The sequence below is a fragment of the Ornithorhynchus anatinus genome, chromosome 8 (genome assembly GCF_004115215.2).
Source record: "Ornithorhynchus anatinus isolate Pmale09 chromosome 8, mOrnAna1.pri.v4, whole genome shotgun sequence".
Taxonomy (NCBI): domain Eukaryota; kingdom Metazoa; phylum Chordata; class Mammalia; order Monotremata; family Ornithorhynchidae; genus Ornithorhynchus; species Ornithorhynchus anatinus.
In genome coordinates, this window is record NC_041735.1 from 18,577,599 (window position 1) to 18,599,931 (window position 22,333).

General features: G+C 43.3%; 1 protein-coding gene across 1 annotated transcript in view; it reads left to right on the forward strand.

The window, feature by feature from the left end:
* The first annotated feature begins 963 nt into the window (after positions 1–963).
* The window catches only part of LOC100074953 (DEP domain containing MTOR interacting protein), a 45,212-nt gene continuing 23,842 nt past the window's right edge, over positions 964–22,333 (forward strand). Inside the window, exons 1-2 of the mRNA XM_029071327.2 lie at positions 964–1,192; positions 19,451–19,629. Coding sequence (XP_028927160.1) covers positions 1,107–1,192; positions 19,451–19,629 — 265 coding nt within the window. The 5' untranslated portion in view covers positions 964–1,106. The remainder of the gene's footprint in view (positions 1,193–19,450; positions 19,630–22,333) is intronic.

The following is a 22,333-nucleotide window of genomic DNA, read 5'->3' on the forward strand; positions in this document are numbered from 1 at the left end:
CTCTTCTGTCCCCTTTCTCTCTCCCGTCTCTCCTCTCTAAACAGGGGGCTTTCTCTCCCTCTAAACCAGGGTGTGTCTCTCTCTCCCTCTCTAAACCAGCTTCTCTCTCCTCTTTCCCCTTTCTCTCCTCTTCTTTCCCCTTTCTCTCTCCCATCTCTCCCCTCTAAAACCAGGGAGTTTGTCTCCCTCTAAACCAGGGTGTGTGTCTCTCCCTTTCTAAACCGGCTTCTCTCTCCTCTCTCTCCTTCTCTTCTCTCCCCTTTCTCTCCCCTCTAAACGGGGTTTCTCTCTGTGATGATAATAATGGCATTTGTTAAGCGCCTACTATGTGCCAGGCACGGTACTAAGCACTGGAAATCAAGATGTGTCTCTTTCCCTCTCTAAACCAGGCTCTCGCTCCTTCTCTTCTCTCCCCTTTCTCTCTCCCGTCTCTCCCCTCTAAAACCAGGGGTTTTCTATCCCTCTAAACCAGGATGTGCTTCTCTCCCTCCCTAAACCAGGTTCTCTCTCCTCTCTGTCCTTCTCTTCTCTCCCCTTTCTCTCCTGACTTTCGTCTCTAAACGGGGTTTCTCTCCGTAATAATAATAATAGCATTTGTTAAGCGCTTACTCTGCCAGGCACTGTAGTAAGCGCTGGAAACCAAGGTGTCTCTCCCTCTCTAAACCAGGCTCTCTCTCCTTCTCTTCTCTCGCCCTTTCTCTCCTGTCTCTCCCCTCTAAGCAGGGGGTTTCTCTCCCTCTAAACCAGGGGGTGTCTCTCCCTTTCTAAACCAGGTTCTCTCTCCTTCTCATCTCTTCTCTTTCCCTCTCTCCTGTCTCTCCTCTAAACCGGGCCTTTTTCTCCCTCTTAAACCAGCGTGGGCCTCTCTAAACCAGGTTCTCTCTCCTCCCTCTCCTTCTCTTGTCTCCCCTTTCTCTCTGTCCTGTCTCTCCCCTCTAAACCGGGGGTTTCTCTCCCTCTAAACCAGGGTGTGCGTCCCTCCCTCTCTCCCCGCCTCTGTGGTTCGAGCTCCTCCCTCGTCCCACGCCCCCTCTTGCCCCAATCCGGGAGGCTCCTGCTCACATGGTCGGGCCCCTGCGTTGATCTCCACTTAGCCGGGCAGCAGGATGGAGAGCTTGCACGGCAACTTGAAGAAAAAAGCGACAGAGAGGCAGCACAGGGCAGAAGTTATGATCGCAGGAGAGCAGCTGAGGTAGGTCAGCCTCGCACTCCTTCATTTGTGTGTGTCTTTCTCCAGGGGATCTGCAGCCTGGCTATTCTACTAACATCCCGGCAAATCTGGAGGGACTTTGGAGAATGTATATAGGGTGGGTAGCAGAGGCGGAAATCCCATATGAAATTAAAGAATATCCCAAAGTAAATATCACCACAGTTAATTCCAAGTTGTATTGTGTTTCCTAACCTTTCCTTTGTTTGGTTTATGGATTTAGACTTCAAATCTATATTAATAATAATAGTATTTCTATAGTGTGTCAAGCACTGTTTTAAGCACTGGGATAAATACAGATTAATCAGGTCAAAGTCCCTTGTCCCTCATAGGGCTGACAATCTAAGTAAGAGGGAGGACAGATAGTAAATCCCTATTTTACAGATGAGGAAACTGAAGCACCGATAAGTCAAGTGACTTGCCCAAGGTCACACAACAGGCAAGTGGTAGAGCTGGAATTAGAACTCTTTGACTCCTAGGCCCGTGCTATTGAGAGGTTATGGCTAGAAAAGAAATAAAAGGGGAGGGCTGGTAGGTGGGCGATGTCTGGCTGCGCCTTTAGGGAAAGTGGGAGAAATCTTGGTGGTTTTTGCAGCCCCAGTTACTTCTAGTAATCACTCCAGCCCTACCTGGATTCCTACCTGATTTGGATCTGTCATTTTCATTTCCTCTGGAGACAAGGGGGCATGCCACACTTATTTTCTCCTCCTTTTCCCCTCTCCTTACCTCCCACAGAGCAGCTGAATTAAAAGAACATTTACTTGTTGATAAACTCCTGGAGGCTAGAAGCAATGACTGTTTTGTGACATGGATCCTCAGTGCTTAGTACAATGCTACCCTCTAGCTCGATGAACACCTGGCCTTACAGAGGTTTATAGTCCGCAACTCTGACCTGTGTATGGTTCTTAGACCCCTTCCTATGGACTTCAGTTTGTCCTTTTGCACTCTCACCCCTCTGGGCTTGTAGAACTCTGCAGCACTAGAGGAAATTGTTGCAAACAGAAAAAAGTTTCTGTGGATCTTCTGAGGTTAACATGGAAAACAAAATCCAACTCTTTCCTGCAATGTATGTTTTCTTTGCTGAATTGTCTTTTTTAAAGTGATGTCTTTAGAAAGGGATTTTTGGATCCTTCAGCCCAAGTGGCTTCTGCTGACCCTTCTCTTTTCTGCCAGTAAGTATGAGTATAATATCAGGGCTAATCCTAACTCTTTAAAGGGAAAAAGTTGAAAGAGAGACCAAGTGATTTTTGTTCTATTGATTTTGGTTTTAATTCTTCCTATTTACACTCACCCTTTTAATCTTCCCTTAACATTTGCTTTGTGCCATTCTGCTTGTTAAAAACAAAGACACTCTTGTCAACCTCCTTGTTGTCCATGTGACCAGAGGTTGGCTGTTCTGTTCTTAACTGTGGGTTGGACAGGGCCAAGGATGTAGTTAATACCTCACTTTTCTTGCCTTGGAGATGCCTTGCACAGATCAGTCTATCCACTCTATCCATGTCAAAGATACTTTTCTGTCCTTCTATCCCTCTTGAAGATCTCCAGAAAAAGGATACCACAAACATGATTCTCGGCATCATGTTTGAATCTTTTAAAAAAACACAAAACAAAAACCTTTCCAACCAGGCAGTTTTTCCTAAAAGCTTGTAATTTAGAAGTGGCATGACCTAATGGAAAGAACACGGGCCTGGGAGACAGAGGGCCTGGGTTCTAATTCCAGCTCTACCTCTTGTCTGCTGTGTGACCTTGGGCAAATCACTTAACTTCTCTGTGCCTCAGTTCCCTCATGTGTAAAATGGGGAATTAGACTTTTAGCCTCATGTTGTACTGAGACAGTGTTCAACTTAAATACCTTGTAACTACCCAGCACTTAGTTGCCGAGCCTAGTGCACAGTAAGCATTTAATAAATACCATTAAAAAATGAAATTAAGAAACTTCTTATCTGCCCCAGTTTTAGTCCATTTCCTTCTGCTCAGGTGTTTTTCATCTCAGTTAAAAGTAGGACACCATTTTCCGCATACCAGTCCTTTACTTCGATTATTGATGCCTGAGACTAAGGCCTTAATTTAATAATAATAATAATAATGTTGGTATTTGTTAAGCATTTACTATGTGCAGAGCACTGTTCTAAGCGCTGTTGTAGATACAGGGTAATCAGGTTGTCTATGTGAGGCTCACAGTCTTAATCCCCGTTTTACAGATGAGGTAACTGAGGCACAGAGAAGTGAAATGACTTGCCCACAGTCACACAGCTGACAAGTGGCAGAACTGGGATTTGAACCCATGACCTCAAACTTCCAAGCCCGGGCTCTTTCCACTGAGCCATGCTGCTTCTCTAAAGTAAATGCTTACTTTGTGCTATACATCCATTTTATCCCCATTTTACAATGAGGAAACTGAAGCCTACAAAAGTTGTAATTTGTTTAAGAACCCACATCAGACCAGTGGCAGAGCTGAGACAGGCACACAGGTCTCTTGACTCCCCATCCCATGCTCTTTCCTCTAGACTATGTTTTTCCAGTTTAAATCTTGGAATTCCAATCCTCATTTGTCCTAGAAGCCTTTCCAGGGCTACTTGAGAGCTCCCTCCGAGGACTTAGGATCAGAGTAAATTCCTCTTCCCTTTTGTGCTCTTCTTTGTTTTTTCCTAATCACCTGAACCTCAGATCTTTTTACATTGCCATCCACCAGCCCAACCTTACTCTCTAGCCGTTTGTAAAAATCCAGAACAATCAATCAAAGGTATTTATTGAGTGCTTACTTTGTGTAGAATGCTGTACTGAGCACTTGGGAAAGTACAATACACGATCCCTGCCCTCAAACAATGCTTGGGTTCACTGTTTTCTCGGCAGTCACCCTTACCTATGTAAAAATATTGCCCTGAGTTTCTATCATTGTTTTATTCCCAAACCCCATTTGGGGTTTATGAGCCCTCTGTGGGCAGGTGGTGGGGAAACTGAGACTCAGGGAGTTGAAGTGATTTGCTGAGTGGCAGATTGAAGTTTGGAAATCCAATCTCCCAACTCCCAGCTTCAGGCTCTACTTGTTAGGCCAGGCCACCTCCTTTGGGCTCATGCCACCTTCTCCCTGCTGACTGGACTGTTTGTTTTCAGCTTGTCTGTGCCCAACAAGCAGGAAACCTGAAAATCCAACTGTTCCAAGGCTGTCTGCCACGTGTCTGGCCGCTGTGGAGCAGAGGAGGCAGAAGGAAGTCTGGGGCTGAGGAGAGGCGGCTCAGTGCTTTCAAGCCAGGTCACCGCACCGTAGTCTTGTTCAGCAACAGAATGCTTATTCAGTCAATGCAGATGAACTCAGTCGATGTGAAGCCTGGGCCAGAGGGCCGATGTGGGACTGGGGCCATTTGAGTCTGCCTTCCAAGAGAAAGAGACTGTGTACTTCAGGAGAGCGTGGGGTGCTGGACGTGATTAGCTCCTGATTACTTGCAGAAAGCATTTGAGTAGGAGCAACAAAAACACAAAAAATGAGGGGAAGTTGGGAGCCCAGGAGAGCTCACTTAGCCTCAAAACTGGCAGAGATGTTGGCTCTGATCAGCTATCTGGACTGCAACTCTTAAATCATTAGAAATAAAATAAGCCATTCTCTTGTGTGGAGAAGCAACTAACTGTGGGTCTCATTTCCCCTTTTATTTCGACTCCTGCTAGCTGAACGGTACTTAATAATGGAGAGCAGTATAATTAAGCAGTGTACTGTCATAGCTTGATATTTAGAGAAATAATGTCCTGAGAACAAACTGGATGTGGTAAAGATCTAGTCTGAACCAGTGAGAGAGATGAAGTGACTGTCATAAATATACTGTAGGGTAGAATCGAATATAAACAGGTCACATTTACATTCACTTGGAATATTTTTTAATAATTGTGGTATTTAAATGCTTAGTATGTACCAAGAATTATAATAAGCACCAGGGTAGAAAAAGATAAATCGGACGTGGTCTCTGTCCCACGTGGGGTATACAGTCTAACTAGGAGAGAACAGGTTTTGAACTCTCATTTTTCTCTTGTTTTTGGCAGAGATATATTTGTATGTGAACATGTCATTTTATTTTTGTGTGTGTCAACATTGTTTATGTCCTTTTGGGTAGGGATTTAACTTTCTCTCTCTGTCAGTCAGTCAACAGTATTTACTGAGCCAACAATGGCAGTGAGGTAGCAAGGCAGGGAATGCCTACCCTAGTAGGGCAATGGTGGATTTCAGAGGACAGTTTGGTCTAGTTTTCTAGATCTAGTCTAGTTTTCAGCTGCTATGTTTCCTTTCTGGTATGAATACAGCACCAGCAACCCTTAGGTATGTAGTTTTATTTTAAGTACCTGGCTTTCCTCAGCCTTGACTCCTGCACTCAGTTTATTGACTCAGAAGTGGTGCCCATGGACCTGGTGGTGAGGAAAGGCATCCGGTGCTGCTGCTGGAAGCTGCAGGTTTGAGAAATGGGAGACGGAAGCAGCCCAACAGGAACAGGGTCCGCTGACAGCCCTCATGGACACTGCACACACAGATGCACGCCGTGCAACGTATGCTACACCAGAGCAAACAAGTGTCCTCCTCCATAGCATTTTGCAGAAGTTTATTCAATGCCACCACTTACAGCGATTTTTCTGGGAGACCCCTAACCACCCCCGACTTACCCCAAAGTTTTGGCATTCCCTCCCCAGGTTCTTGTGAACATGGGTACCACTTCTGAGTCACAAAACTCAGAACAGGAGCCAAGGCTGAGGAAAGCCAGATACTTAATATAAAAATGCAGGCCTATGGGTTTCTGGTGCTGTTTTCAAACCAGACAGGAAACATAGCAGATGAAAACTAGATTAATAATGATAATAATAGTGATAATAATAATGATAATGGAATTTAAGTACTTTCTGTGTGCCCGGAACTAAGTGCTGGAGTAGGTATGAGATGGGTTGAATACAGTCTCGTTCCTCAGTGGGCTCACAGTCTTAATCCCCATTTTACAGATGAGGGAACTGAGGCAGAGAGAAGTTAAGTGACTTGCCCATGGTCACACTGACCTGTCGTGGAGTTGGGATTAGCACCCTTCTGACTCCCAGGCACATCCTCTATCCACGTGCTGCTTCTCTTACCTAGTATAAAACCAGGCAAAAAAAAAATCCTAATAACAGGGGCAAAATTATTCTCCTCCTAAAATTTACCCCTCCTCTGCTATGCCTAGTAGACTTCTTCCCAAATCTGCCTTCACTCTTTCAGGAACACACAGAATCAATCTATCAATCAAAGGTATTTACTAAGCACTTACCATGTGAAGAGACTGGACGAAGCTCTTGGGAGAGAAGAATACCTCAGAGTTGGTCAACACATCCCCTGCCCACAAGGTGCTTACAGTCTGCTCAGAATTATAAAATGTGATGATCCCTGCCCTTGAAGATTTACAATTGAATTATGACTAAAAATACAAGAGTCTTGAGGTTATTAGAGAGCAAAACCTGAGGTTAATCTAGTTTCACAATGAATGAATTACAGTAAGTACTTATGAGGCAGAAAGCAGAGCCGTTATAATATTCAAATTCCTGGACCTATGCGTGTAGCCACAATTAATTCAGAAATACAGGGAATTGGGGGAGAGACCTCAAATGAATCTAGTTTCTGGTATGGAATCCTGGGGCTGTAGCCTTAACTCTACTCTGCCTGGTAGAAGTTGGTGAAATAATTGGATTTTGTGGACGTGGTTTCCCTGTCAGCAGTGTTACCTTCGAACTGAAGGGAAACTACTACTTCTCCAGGGCGATCATTCTCTCCATCTATTTCTCCATTTTCTGCATTCTGAGAGGGGCCAGAGTATTTTCTCTAATATCTCTCTGTTTTAAAATGCTTAGAGGAAGCTAGCAGGCCTCTCTAACCTGTTTGCCAGATAACTGAGAACAGCATTCGTTGTGCTTCCCAAGGTTCTTAGACAATGCATTGTATTCAGGAGGTGCTTGATAAATACCATTACTACTAATCAATCATATTTATTGAGCGCCTACTGTGTGTAGAGCTTAGTAGAGTGCTCTGTGCTTAGTAATGTCTTAGTACGGAATACAGTACAGAGCTTAGTGCAGTACTCTGCTCACGGTAAGCACTCAATAAATACGAATGGATAAATGAATGAACTAAGCTCTTGGGAGAGTGTAATGCAGTAGTGTGGTAAACACAATCCCTGCTTACAAGGAATTGAGAAGCGGAATGGCCTAGAGGATGTGACATGGGCCTGGGAGTCAAAAGCTCTTTAGTTCTAATCCCATCTCCTCCACTTGTCTGCTCTGTGACCTTGGGCATCTCACAGAACTTCTCTGTCCCTCAGTTACCTCATCTGAAAAATAGAGATTAAGACCGTGAGCCCTGTGTGGAACATGAACTGTGTCCAGCCTGTTTAGCTTGTATGTACCCTAACGCTTAGCACATGGCCTGGCACACAGTAAGAACTTATCAAATACTATTAAAAAAGGACATTACATTCTAGAGAAGGACATAGGTACTGAAATATAGTACAGGTGGGGAAATGACAGGATATAACGATAAGTATATAAATGCTGTGGGGCTCAGGATGGGGTGAATATGAAGTATGTAAAGGGTACAGCATAAGCAGTGCAGAAGGGAGAGTGAGTAGGGGAAATGAGAGCCCCCTGGAGATGTTTGTTTGTTTTTTAAGATTGCTGTGGCTTAGTAGAAGTAGCATGGGTTTGGGAGTCAGGGGTCGTGGGTTCTAATTCCGGCTCTGCCACTTGTCAGCTGTGTGACTTTGGGCAAGCCACTTAACTTCTGTGTGCCTCAGTTACCTTATCTGTAAAATGGGGATTAAGACTGTGAGCCCCACCTGGGACAACCTGATAACCTTGTATCTCTCCCAGCACTTAGAACAGTGCTTGGTGCATAGTGAGCGTTTAACAAATACCATCGTTATTATTATTATTTCTAATGCTACTATGACATGGTAGTTTAACATTGCTCAAATGAATCTTGGTTACTAGCTTGCCTTTCTTCGAGCCACAGGTTTGAGAGAGTGGATGGGGCTAAGTACCATGTAAGTGTAAGTAGTCCGATGATGATAGTGCAGTGAATCTCCTGAGAGGCAGGAATCATGTCTAATTCTCACCTGTGTATTCTTCCCAGTGCTTAGTACAGTGCTCTGCACACGGTAAGTTCTTAATACTATTACTCCTACTAGAAATAAACATTATCAGCAAGCCCATTTTGCAAGCAGAGGGCACAGATGATATCTCTTTTGAGAGTCGGTAAAAGCACTTGAGGTGTTAACAGTTTCTTTGGGCGGGGGGTTGGAGGGGGATGCATCCAGAGATTAAGTAATTTAAGAGAAATAATTTTTTAGCCTAATGTTAATAATATTTCTTTTGAGGTTTACCAGGTCCCTTTAAACTTGTGAATTCTGCAATCCATGCAGCATGGCAAAGATTACATTTTAAAACAAAATAGAGGAGACTAGAGCTATTGAAGACATCACAGTTCCAGAAACAATATCGGAGTGATGATTTTCAGCCTTAATCCTGTTGTGTGAAATACTTCAAAGTTTTCATTTCTCATTAAATGTGGATTAACCACACTATCCAGGCTAATGGGCTTGGCAGTCTCCCTCCAGTCCTGCTTTGCTTTTACATGAGATGTCTCAAAAATTATTTAGTGCTGGGTGGGGGAAGGGGAAAGGCATGAATCCTTGAAGTGTTGGCAGAGCTCCCTGGAAAAGCTAAAACACTGTCAAAAGAAAATAGTTTTCTGGTTCTTCATAAATATTAGGGACTCTATCTGGCATTGTTGAAGCAACAAGCCCTTGATTCTAGGCTGAGGATCTTTCCCACTTTTGCAAACTAAAAGATGAATGGAAAGCTTTTTTGACATCATGTTGAGAAATGGATTCAGTAGCCACCGGCAAAGCAGAAATGAAAAGTCTTGATTCTTAGGATTTCCTCACTACTCTGCCTCTTGGACATGGTAGGGCTGAGCTGCTGGGATGAGATGATGGGTTAGAGAGACATTTTGGAATGCCTCAATAGACTCCATAGAATCTCATTGCTTTGATTGAAAATCTGTAATTTATCACATCCGCAATTTGTATTGTCAGTTTACCCCTCTACAATCAAGCAATGTGCTAAGGACTTAAAAAAGTACAATATAACAGAATTGGTAAACACGTTCCTTGCCCACAATGAGTTTATAATCTAGAGGTAATTTACAGTCTAGTTTATAAACTCCTTGTAGCCAGAGAACTAATCTACCAGGTCTGTCATATTGTACACTCCCAAGCACTTAGTATAGTGCTCTGCACAGTAATAATAATAAAAATAATATTTGTGGCATTTAAGTGCTCACTATGTTCCAGGCACTGTACTAAGCACTGGAGTAGATGCAAGATAATCATGTTGAACACAGCCCCTGTCCTACATGAGGCTCACGGTCTTAATCCCCATTTTGCAGTTGAGGAAATGGAGACCCAGAGAAGGTAAATGACTTGGCCAAGATCACAAAGCAGACGAGTGACCCAAGCTGGGACTAGAACCCAGCTCCTTTAACTCCCAGGCCTGTATTCTGTCCAATAGGCCATTCTGCAGTTTAAGCACCCAATAAATACCACTGATTGATTGAGTCCTAAATATGATCCTTGCATATACCTTGGAGGCACTGGGCTGTTTGTCCCTTAAGCACTTCAATACTCACCACAGCCCTTGCTTACATATCCTTGTGCTCTGTTTTTCCCTATCTGTAATTTATTTTACTCAGTCTCCCCCTGTAGACTGTAAGCTCCTTGTGGGCAGGGTTCGTGTCTGTCAACTCTATCATATTTTCTTAAGAGTTTAGTACAGTGCTCTGCACTCAGTAAGCACTCAATAAATACCATAGATTGATTGATTGGGTTTCTGGCATTAAACTTAATATTACAGTCAGGACTGCCTGCCCGAGAAGCTTCATCAATACTCCTATGGATTCTGGTGCCAATTGGGTGGGCTTATCTGACTGCTGTTTTCTGGCTGTTCCCCTCTAGTTGAGACTCTTCCTCAAGATTACTAGTGCAGAAGCTGGAGGCGGTGGGGAGATGAAGTGGTAGGAGGTGGGAGAGAAGTACAAAGTTCTGAGGCCTTCCACGTCTACCACAATCCAGATTTCTATCATTAATCTCTCGGCGGAAATCAATGTGTTATCCTTTCAGCAAGTTGCTGTTTTCAGATTGGACCACCTCGACTTTTGCCATTTTGAAGTGCCACTGTACCGTTGCCGATGATCCCTGTTGATGGATCTTATGGACCAAACCTGTTCAGGATCCATGGACTCAAGTCACTGTTGTTTTAATCAGACCCCAAGTTTTGTCTGTCAGGATTCAAATATCAAGAGTTCAGACATGAGGAGTACGGGGTGCCCAAGTGCCTGCTTGATTCAGGGTTAACACTGAGAAGGAAGGAGAGGCTAGTAGCTGGTGCTGGCTGTCGGCAGTACCGTGATTGCTGAAGGGAATTACCCAGTTGCATTACCAGTGATTTCACTCAGCATTTTTAGACTCAGTTCCATCTCAAGGGCCTTAACCTCCCAACCTAGGTGCCCAGCAGAGCCCTGTGCTATTAATGCTCTCCCTCTGGAGTCTTAATTTCAGAAGACTTTTCCACCACCCTCCTAGTTTCAAGAAATACTTAGAATAAGCCAGTTCAGTGCAGAAATAGGTTTCTCCCATTTAGAAAGAAATAGCTATGAGGAATGAATAAACCAACTTGGCTCTGTTTTCTCTCTTCCTTCTTGTCCTTTCAAATCTGCACTCGTTTTTTCTCTCCTCAGGCCTTCGACCTTGTTCCCTGTGTTTTCATGGCTTTCAGAACATTTTATTTCTCTTAAACCCTGTGGCATGTTCCCCTGACTTTCAGTTTATACTCAAAACATCTCCTCTCTCTGCCTTACCAGCCTTTTAAGGGAAGCCAAACTCAGACCAAATTGGCTGACCTCAGTTCTAGATCAAGGTGGCTCTATGTTGCCTTAATACATTTTAAATCAGAGAATGAGCATTTAGTACAAAAACACATTTCTGCTCATTGTCTTCAGATCGGAGAAGACAGGTGGTTGCACAAAAAAGCACACACCTTTGTTCTCATTTGTAGTTTTTTGTTTTTGTTTCTACAGGATGCAAAAGCTGTGGTGCAGAAATGAGTGTTGTTGTCAGGAAGGGGATTATATTGGGAAATTGAACTCTACAGCAGATTTCCAGCATTGTCTTTCACTAGATGGAATGGTCCTAGTGAGGCCTGCTTCTTTTTTTTTTTTTCAAGAAGGATTTCTACCAATTGTATAGCTGTTCTAACTAAAATCTCGCTAATCCAGTCTCCAAACTTCCTCTGGCAGTTTTGAACTTATATTACTACCCCTCTGCCCCACAGCCCTTCTTCAAATCCTCTACTTTTCTTTTAAGTTGGATTCAAAATATAGAATCTTGGTTCTATTCATTTATTTGAGTTTTTGGCTTCACTTGTTTGGGAGTAGTGGTGTTTGCTGGTTGGAGTTTGGAAGATGCTAGCATCCTGTTGGCATTTTTCAGGGCTGCCTCAGCCAATTCATTCATTCTCTCTCTCTTTCTCTCTCTCTCTCTCTCTCTCTCTCTCTCCCTCCCTCTTCCTTCCCCACCCCTGCCAAGCCCCAAAAGAGGCAATGCTGCCATAAAGACAGGTGTAGTCTCCAGGATTATTTGTCCAAGCCAGGTAGTCTTTTTGAAGATTCAGTGGCTTTCTATCCTTACTTCTGCCACCGAACCCTTTCCCACATCCTTCCCTGGAAGTTCCTCCCCCTCCATATTCAGACCACTACTCTCTCCACCTTCAAAACTTTGAGGTCACACCTTCTCCAAAAGGGCTTCCCTGATTAGCCCTCTTTTTCCCAGCTCCCTCTCCCTTTTGTGTCATCTATGCACTTAGATCTGTGACCTTTGGACATTTGATATTTGCTCCGCTTTCAACCCCACAGTACCTGTGTACATGTTGTCAAACTATACATTATAAATTATTAATGTCTGTCTCTCTCTCTTGACTGTTAGCTCCTTAAGGGCAAGGAGCATATTTGCTAATTCTATTGTATTGTACTCTCCCAAGAGCTCAGTACAGTGCTCTGCATATAGTAAGCGCTCAATAACTACCATTGATTGACTTACTGGTATGCTGCTGTACTGGATGTTCTCTTCCTCTGACTGAACTCAAATTTAAATGCAACCTAATAGAAGCTTTTCCTTGTGACCATTAGGGTTACACCACTGGCCCAAGATCCAGGGCTGTGGAATGAATTGAAGCTTCCAGCTCAGCTTCCTCTTCTAGAATGAGTAGAGCTCCTGGGGCTCTCCTGTTCAGTTTTCCCGGCTGAACCATACATAACCAAAGATTTACAGGGCTTGGTTTCACTTAACTACCTTCTAGAGTACTGAGGAGGGAGAGCAGGCCTCTGCATGTTTCAACATTCCTTTGTTCCAGCAATCAACTCTGAGAGCCTGTGACCCTGGCCCAGAGGCAATCTGTGGGTTCTGGTTTAGCTGATGCAAATTTTGGATTCTCTAGTTGAATCTATTTCTCAAAACCCATCCCATGGTCTTGCTCATTCTCATTGCTCAGTTAGTTGTTTTAGGCTTCTCCTTATGAATCAGGCTGGGCTGTGTAAATTCCTTGTGGGCAGGGAACGTGTCACTTTGGTATTCTGGAATTCCCAAGCCCTAGTACAGTGCACAGCACCCAGTGGGTCCTTGAAAAATGCTGCTGCTATAATTATACTCTAGCTATTCTTTCCAAGACTTAAGTCTGTTTCTCCTCCGTTAACTTCTAAACGATTAACAACTTAGACAATGTCAGAGATGTGACTGAGGCCTGATGTTCTATGTTCCAAAGTCTTAATCCCTATTGTTCAGGTGATGTGACTGAGGCACAGAGAACTTAAGTGACTTGCCCTGATTGATTTATCTGATCATCAAAAGCTCTGACTAGAACCTGGGACACCCCCCCCCCCCGATAGAAATAAATCTCTTTCAGGCACCTGCTAACTTGGAAAACTCACATATCCAAGGCAGTGAATGGTTACCTTCAAGCATTACTCTATAGAGAGAGGAGTAATTTAACCTCCATGGCTATTTCTAGAAGTTAAGGGCAGGGAGCCAATCCTGAGCTTCTCCAGTTTATCCTTCTGCCTCCAGTCAGGACTCTATTTGATCCCCATCCCTCAGAGATAACTGTTCACTCCTTAAAATCTCCAGGGAAGTGGATGGAGTTCACAATCTTTCTTACTGAAGTATCCCAACCTTTCCGCTATTGCAGTTTAAACCCATTTCCTCATCCTGTTTTCAGTAGGCCCACAGAGCAGTCACTCACTGTCCCCTCAGTGAAGGGGAAGATGTAGAGAGGTGATGCTGCAACACCTCTCATGATCTCCAAACATTGACCCCATCTTCTTTGCATCTTCATCCCTCCAAGGTCAGTGCCCAGGATTACTGACCATTTTCCAGGGACAAGGGGAAGAATTGAAAAGTTTCATTAACTGTTGTCCAGGTTCCTGGTGGTCAGAAGAATCCCAAGCTTCTGCCACTAATAAATCTTTTTTATGCCCCAAGCTCAATGTTCTCTGGGTCTTGCATCCCTTTTGCATCTTTTTCTAAAGCAATTATCTCTGTTTTCCAGAACAATTATCACAGAGATAATTGGTTTATTATCCCGATCACTCTGGTACCCACCTCTATTTATCATGGTTATTCCTGAGTCAGGTGTGTGTGTGTGTGCACGCACACGTGCATACACTGAAGTAATACACACTATATAGTGTGTACACATATGTAGGCAGTGTGTGTATTACTTGGATGTTTCTCAGAAGTCTTTTCTCCCTTGCGTGACTGTCTCACCCAAACAAAAGCAGGATAGTTTCCCATCCTGCCCTAACTTGCTATGTTACAGGAGAGTCTACTTGGATCCTTTGGACTGTTTCATCTTAAGGTGTTTGCAATTCCTTAGAACACTAAAAGTCTTCTACAGTTAAAGCGTGGGAGTGTTTGGCACTAGTTTGGGAAATGATATTTTGAAATTGGTATCCTATTCCAGGGAGGAGGCTTGCTGAGCTCAGGGAAGTATTTCTTCTGATTAGGATGGGTCCAATGCACAAAATTTTACAGGTTGCTAGGTGAGGGAAGGCTTTAAAATTGTTTTAAAAACAACTGGAAAATCAAGTGCAAAAGTAATGACTCACTTATTCAGATAGTCAGGACCAAAATTTCATTAATTATGCTGTTGACTGATTGCCACATGGATTTTGATCCACCTTGACTCAGTCCAGTTCCTGAGAATGGTTACTGAAATATAGAACTGGGGAAGAGCTGTCAGCTAGTCCATCATGCTGCCTCTATGTTACCTTGTGTTCTACCCATGTAGATGTGAATTAATCGGAAGAATGTTCCCTAGTTCGGCTGTCATGGTTGATTGAAAATTCGTAGTGAAAATATGTGTTCTAGGGGAATGGACTACTGTCGTTCTGTTGTTATATATCTTAATTGTGTAATGCCATAATGGCTATTTTGAATTAGCATCGATCCCAGTGGTCTAGCCTAAAACGAGTTTGGCATATTAGCTTCCCACCTTTGTTGAATTTTTCTCTTTGCCTCCTTCTTAATCTGTAAGCTCATCCAGGGCTGAAACGATGCCAACCATTCTGTGTAACTTCCCTAGCACTCAGAGCAGTGCTTGGCAGAAGTGGGCCGTTAATAAATAGATTGTGTGAAATCTAGCCTCATAAATCCCTGATCCATAGTAGTGGCATCTGTTGTTCTCGACTCCTTGATAAACACTGAAGTCCCTTGAAGCAATCCGAGTCATTTAAAGGGAGCAGGATGGAGACCCCAGTGTGGGAACTGTCCTGTTTGCTAGAGACAATCAAGAAGTCTTGGCTATGGAAGTGGCTTTGTTCTCTGGGTGAACAATAGCCAGAGGGAGCAGCTGGGTTAAAGAGGAAGCCGAGTCACCACTTGGTCAAACTCTCCATTCTCTGGAAAGCCATCAGGATATTCCCTCACTTGTGTGTATGTGTAGTGGGCTGTCTACCCTGGGATTCAGGGAATGAGGAATTTGGAAGATAACCTTCCCATGACCTTCACAAGCATAACAATGACTCCCAGGCTGGCCCTCAAACTAAGCAACAACAATGACCTTAGGCAGAGCCCTGAACACTTCAGCTTCAATCAGGCTCAGATCCCCAGATTTTCCGACATTCTTCACACCAGCAAAGAACAGTTTTTCCTTTGATGCCAGTCAGGCAGTCAGTTATCAGTGTTTACTGAGTACTATTGTGTGCAGAACACTCACTGTAGGAGGTGCTATGGTGGAAAAACCAGGAGCTCCTGTTTTATTAGGTGGGGTAGTACTCAAATGCAAATAAAGATACATCTAAAATGGCAGGTGCCAGCAGGATATCCCCAAAGCAGAGCAGGTCGAGGTGTTGGCTACTATTCATTCACTTCTTTCATTCAATCATATTTATTAAGCGCTTGTTGCGTGCAGAGCAGTGTACTGAGCACTTGTGAAAGAGCAATGCAACAATGAACAGTGACGATCCCTGCCCACAACGAGCTCACAATCTAGAGGGAGGAGACAGACAACAATACAAATAAATAAAATTACAGATATATACATAAGTGCTGTGAGGCTGGGGGGAAGTGTGGGAAGAGCAAAGAGAGGAAGGGTCTCTCAAGGTTCAGTTCTGGATCCCCTTCTATTTTGCATCTACTCCCTCTCCCATGGTGAACTCATTTGGTCCCATGGCTTCAAATAAAATCTACATCTCCAGCCCTGATCTCTAATCCTCTCTGCAGTCTCTCATCTCCTTCTGCCTTCAAGACATCCCTACTTGGATGTCCTGTCATCACCTCAAACTTAACCCATCCAAAACGGAACTCCTAAACTTCCCACCCAAACCCTGTCCTCCCCATGACTTTCCCGTCACTGTAGATGGCACCACCATTCTTTCTTTCTCACAGGCCTGTAACCTTGGCATTATCCTTGACTCCTCTCTGTCATTCAACCCACATATTCAATCTATCACTACATCCTATCGGTCACACTTTCACAACATAGCTAATCACTCGTCTTATCCTACCTGGATTACTGCATCTGCCTCCTTGCTGGTCTCCCAGCCTCCTGTCTCTCCCCACTTCAGTCCATACTTCACTCTACTGCCTGGATCATTTTTCTACAAAAGCATTCAGGACATGTCATCCCGCTCTTCAGAAGATTCCAGTGGTTGCCCATCCACCTCCGCATCTAACAAAAACTCACCATTGGCTTTAAAGCATTCTACCACTTTGCTCGCTCCTGCCTCACCTCGGTTCTCTTCTTCTACAACCCAGCCCGCACACTTCACTCCTCTAGTGCTAACCTTGCTGTGCCTCGATCTTGCTTGTTTCGCCACCGACCCCTACCCCACATCCTGCCTTTGTCCTGGAACGCCCTTCCTCCTCAAATCCAACAATTACCCTCCCTCCCTTCAAAGCCTTATTGAAATCACATCTCCTCTAAGAGGCCTTCCCAGACTAAGCCCCATTTTTCCTCATCTCCCACTCCCTTCTGAGTCACCCTGACTTGCTTCCTTTGCTCTTACCTGCCTGCCCAGCCCCACAGCACTTATGTACATATCTGTCATTTTATTTATTTGTACTGTCTACCTCCCCCTATCTAAACTGCAAGCTCATTATGGTCAGGGAATGTGTCTGTTTATTGTTGTATTCTACTCTCCCACGTGCTTAATACAGTGCTCTGCATACAATAATTGCTCAAAAGATATGATTGAATGAATGAAGAATGATTGAGGGAGGCAGGGGAGGTCACCTGCACACCTTCACCCACCTCTGACTTCTGAATGGTTGCAGTTCTCCTGAGGCTTGCTTACTGGATGGGCTGGGGACAGGGCTGTCTGGAGGCTTCCACGAGAAGCAGAAAAGGTGCGATTGGAGTGGCACTGGAGGTAAGGAAAGGGAAGACATATTTAGGGGAGGAACTTTTTTCCTTTCCCCCTTCTCTAATCTCAGCACCTAGGATTACAGAGATGGACAGAGAGGGGAAAGTGAGGAAAAAAAAGAGGGTGAGGTGGCAATACAGAAAAAAAATAGAGCTGAACAAGTCAAAGGCAAGAACAGCGGAGAGAGGAGAACAGAGAAAGGGGTAGTCAGAGAGTAGTAGAGTGACAGGAAATGTAGTTAGTTTAGGAGCATCGAAAAGGGAAAAAGGAGTGGGGGCAAAGGAAGGCTAAAGGAGGAGAGGGCAGACTGTTTATTGGTGTGCTGATGCCATTATCCAGACTATTTCAGCACTAAACAGGGAAAGATTATTTTATGACATTTGTTAAGCACTTACTATGTGCCAGGTATTATATTAAGTGTTGGGATAGCTACAAGCTATGCAGGTTGGACAGAGTCCCAAGTCCCACATGGGGCTCACGGTTACTATGTGCAACTCCTTGAAGGATCTGTGTTTCTATGCTAATAAGGCTTAATATCACAAGAGGGACAGAGATCTTGGAGGTTGGAGGCTGTCGATAGGTGGATAGAATGAGGCCTGGAAGTGGAATTGGGGAAAGAGTGGTAGAGGATAGCAAGAAACAATTTCTTATCAGAGCAATAGGGTGAGAGATGACCCTCTCTATGTGACTAGCTTGACAATTGTGGCAATCACAGATAAATCCAGAATTTGAGAGACTCATGCTCCTATCTCCATTCAGTTCCATATCCCTTTAGTGTCATTTTTTAAAATTTCTCGTAATATAGTAACTTTTCCTTCCTCAGATAATTAAATTTCTGAATGTATTAAACAATCACTGTATTAAACAAGCACTGCACTTTGCCTCCTAGCCTCAGGCAGAATAGAATGTTGGTGATTTATGAAAACTCGAGTCTCACAGAAGCCTCCTTCAAACCTTTGCTGTTAGGAGGAAGAGATCCAAGCTGGGTTCATTTTGTGTTTTGGGAGGAACCATAATTCTCAGAGGTTTGGCATTTGTACATTATGGTTTTGTAGCTGGCACACACTCGAGTCACTGTTGGCTGGCAAAGGGACTTGGACAGTTCATACACCAAATCAACTGCTCAGGTTTTTAAAGTGGAGGAGCTCCTGGAAAAAGCCTATAGTTACTGCCCATGAAAAGTGACACACTCAGAGAGAGGAATGTGATATGTGAGGGGTTGGAAAAATGTCATCAGATTATTTATTTGCTTCAAAGTTAAAATCAGCATAACAAACAGTGAAAATCCAAATCAGCAAATCAATCCTGTAATGTTGAATTGTTGGCAATCCAAAGCAATCATAGAATCCAATTCCTAAACCTCTCTCCATCCCCATACCAAATTCTCTATGTAACCTATCCATAAGCTCTAGTCCTCACTCCATCTCTAATTCTGATTTTAATTTCAGTTCACATATTTTCTCAAACTTACTCAAGCACTACATATAGTACTAAGCCTAATTCAAAACCCTAGCCTTAATTCCAATCCTAGCTCCACTTTTAAAGAAGTTTTTCAAGAATTGAGGCTTTTGACTGATTTATTTCAATTTTGGGAAAACATGATGATAGGGTATTAATCATTTTGAACATTTACTGTGTGCAGGTCACTGTACTAAGCACTTGGAAGAGTACAATATAACAGAGTCAGTACACACATTCCCTGCCCACAGTGAGTTTACAGTCTAGTAGGGGACACAGACATTAATAACATAATTTACGGGTATGTACATTTGTGCTGTGGGGCTGAGGGAGGAGTGACTTATAGGTAATGGGCTTCAGCTATTTATCACTCCGATGATGTGAATTCAGACCCCTTTGGGATAACCTCATCTGAAACCATCCCAAATTTGAGACAGTTACCAAATCTCTTTTGGAATTGTGAAAAACCTTTTGATTGAAATCCTGCCCGAGGCCTATTATAATGAACAGAGAAGTGTAGTGAAACAAAAAATGATCCTTAACTATCCAAGGTCTCACCATCTCATAGTCAATCAGAAAAATAGGTATGAACAAAAAATCTGTAATGTCTACTTTGGTTTAGGGTCACGTCTGCTCTTCTAGACTCTAGTTATAATCATTGCAAGGAAATACTCCCATTCCCCACTACATTCCTCCTCCGAGAACTCTGATGGGTTGATTAGCCAATTTTCTGGAGTTGGGTGTCATTTTTTTCTTTTTCTGTCGAGGATTCCAGCCCTTCAGTTTATAGGTTAACCACATTTCTTGGTTTCTCCTAGACTTCGACTCCATGATGGAAAGCTCATTAAGGATCGACGCTACCACCTGCGGACATATCCAAACTGCTTTGTCGCAAAGGAGCTCACGGATTGGCTGATTGACCACAAAGAAGCCCCAGATCGAGAAACGGGCATCCGACTGATGCAGAAACTTATGGATCATTACATTATCCATCACGGTGTGTGCCATTTACTGATGTTAAGGGGTTTCCCATTTCCCTACTAACCTCCCTTCCTCCCTCCCTCCCTTGCTATAACTTCTCTCTTGGTCCCTATCAAGAAAGCTTTCTGCAAAAGGCTCAGGAATAGGCACTTGGGAGATTTAAAACTCATTAGAGTCCCACTCCAAAACTGAACCTGGACATCCATGGTGGGGTTCTTTGAGGAAATTTTGTTGTTGGCAATCCTGAAGTGATCCCGCAAATACAAGTATATCAGTAGTGCTTAATCCTTTTCCTCAAACTAGTTCCTTTCCAATTTCTCTCTCCACCCTTTTGGTTCATTAAGGGCATTGGTGTCTGGGCATGTTACATCAGCACTCAGTGCTCATGCTTCCCATAAACTCATTAAAAGAAGCATCATAGTTTAAAGGGAGAATGTTAAGTGATTGCAATTGAAGGGGGCGGGACTTGAATCCCTTAATTCAAGTAATTCAGGAATGACATCTTGTAAGCGTGCGAGTTCAGCACTAATAGGTCTGCAAAAAGGGTCAGGTGAGTCTCATGTTACATTCCTAAATGGGATGTATGCCACAGTTCCACCAAATTTCCTTAGCTGTCTTCATAGAATAAGTAGCCTGGAGAGCATTCATTCAATCCCCTGTTTCCTAGCTGGGCTGAACCTATACCATTCATTCATTCAGTCATATTTATTGAGTGCTTACTATGTGTGAAGCATTGTATTAAGCACTCAGGAGAGTACAATACAACAACAAACAGACACATTCCCTGCCTACAGTCTTGCCAATGTGTCCTGATTACTGTTCACAAAGATTTTGAAGAAAGAAAAGTTCACTACTCCTAACTACAATAGACTGTTTCGGTGATTCAGAAACCCATTCCCTGGATCTTCTTCCATATGTCTATCTCAAATCCCCCAGCTGCAATTTAAACCCTTTAAGTTTACATATGGACCAGGAACTCTGCTTAGGTCGACCAGAGCCAGATTTAGCCACCTATTTTTCTTACATTTTTGCAAATTTATGAAATGTTTAACATTTCCCTTTCTCCCTGAATAAGCACATTTTAAAAATTTTGTCTTTGTGTCACACGTCTCCCACTCCCAGTACTAAGCATTAAGAAAAGAATCAAGTCTTTTAATGGTTTGGCTCTTGAAAGTGATCCTTTGATCACTGGACTCTTAATTTATATTTTGTGTCCAATCCAGATTTTTTTGGGGTCACTCCTTCTGAGAGATTCTCAACAGGGAAGGGGAGGAGATGTGAAATGATGAAGGGCTGGTTCTGTGTCCTAGGAGTATCCTTGTCCTTTTAAGTTCATTTCCAGTAACAGGTCATCCCTGCAGAAGAAATTCTGTTTGAATCTGACTTTTTTCTGTCAGTACTGGGTTTGTTGCCCTGAGTTCTCTGGAGGTCTGGAAAACTCCCGCCGCTGCATTATAATTCAAAAGTGCATTTGCAGGCATATGTAAAGATGGGAGTGTAAGAATAAATGCTTATAAATCATCTTGGCAGGTTGTGTTCTGGATCCTCCCTAAAAAATGACCATCTTTCCCGATAGTTTTGGGAGTTCAGAGGTGGATTAAGTGATCTCTCGAATTTCCTTCCAGTTCTAGGATTGCTAAATATGCACTGAGTTAGTCAAAACCTGAGGACAGCAAGGGTTGACGGGGAGAAGGAGCTGAGCTTTCGATGATGCCACACTGCCTTGGGCTTCTGTCAGTACTGCTTAGACATGCAACCCAGGTCTGAAGCAACCCAGAAATCAAGCCTGAACTTTGGCGGGGGGTCTTAGCCACAGTCTGAAGAATTCTGGCAGCTTGGATTCAAAGCCAGCAGAGCCTCTCAGAAATGAGTGGATAAATGCATAAGTTAAGGGCATGGATGGTGTGCCGCAGCCACCCAACTGAAGTCACATGAGCTTTGGTTTTTGTGAAAAGGCTCATGAGGATTCTTGGGGGTGATGCATGCTTCATCAGCACCTCTGACTTCCTGCTCCAGGGCAATAAATGTCAATGTATTGTCATTCATCTCTCTTCACTTCATTATGTTTTGTTTTCTTGATAGTGACATAATAAAGGGTAGGTTAAAAAGTGAGCCAATTAATTTAGATTTCATGTGACCAGCCAAACTGGCCAAAAAAGGAATCTATTTTGGGGTAGACATTATTCATATATTCAAGATTTTTATATTGAGAAGCAACATGACGTAGTGGAAAGAGTACAGACCTGGGAGTCAGAGGACCTGAGTTCTAATCCTGCCTCTGCCAGTTGCTTGCTTTGTGACCTTGGGCAAGTTACTTAACTTCTCTGTGCGTACGTTCCCCATCTGTAAAATGGGGATTAAATCCTATGCCCTCCTACTAATCATTCATAATTTTTGAGCATCTACTATGTGCAGAGCACTGTATTAAGTGATTGGGAGAATGTAATAAAACAGAATTCGCAGACATGTTCCCGGTTAATAGTAACTTACAGTCTAGAGGGGGAGACATACATTAATATGCATAAATAAGTTATTTTAATACATAATTTAAAGATATGTACATAATTGCTGTGGGGATAGGGCAAATATCAAGTGTCCTAAATTCACAGATTGAAGTGCATAAATGACAAAGGGAGAGTGAGCTGAGGAAAAGAGGGCTTAATCAGGGAAGGCCTCTTGAAAGAGGTGTGACCTAACTAAAGTTTTGAAGGTGGGCAGAG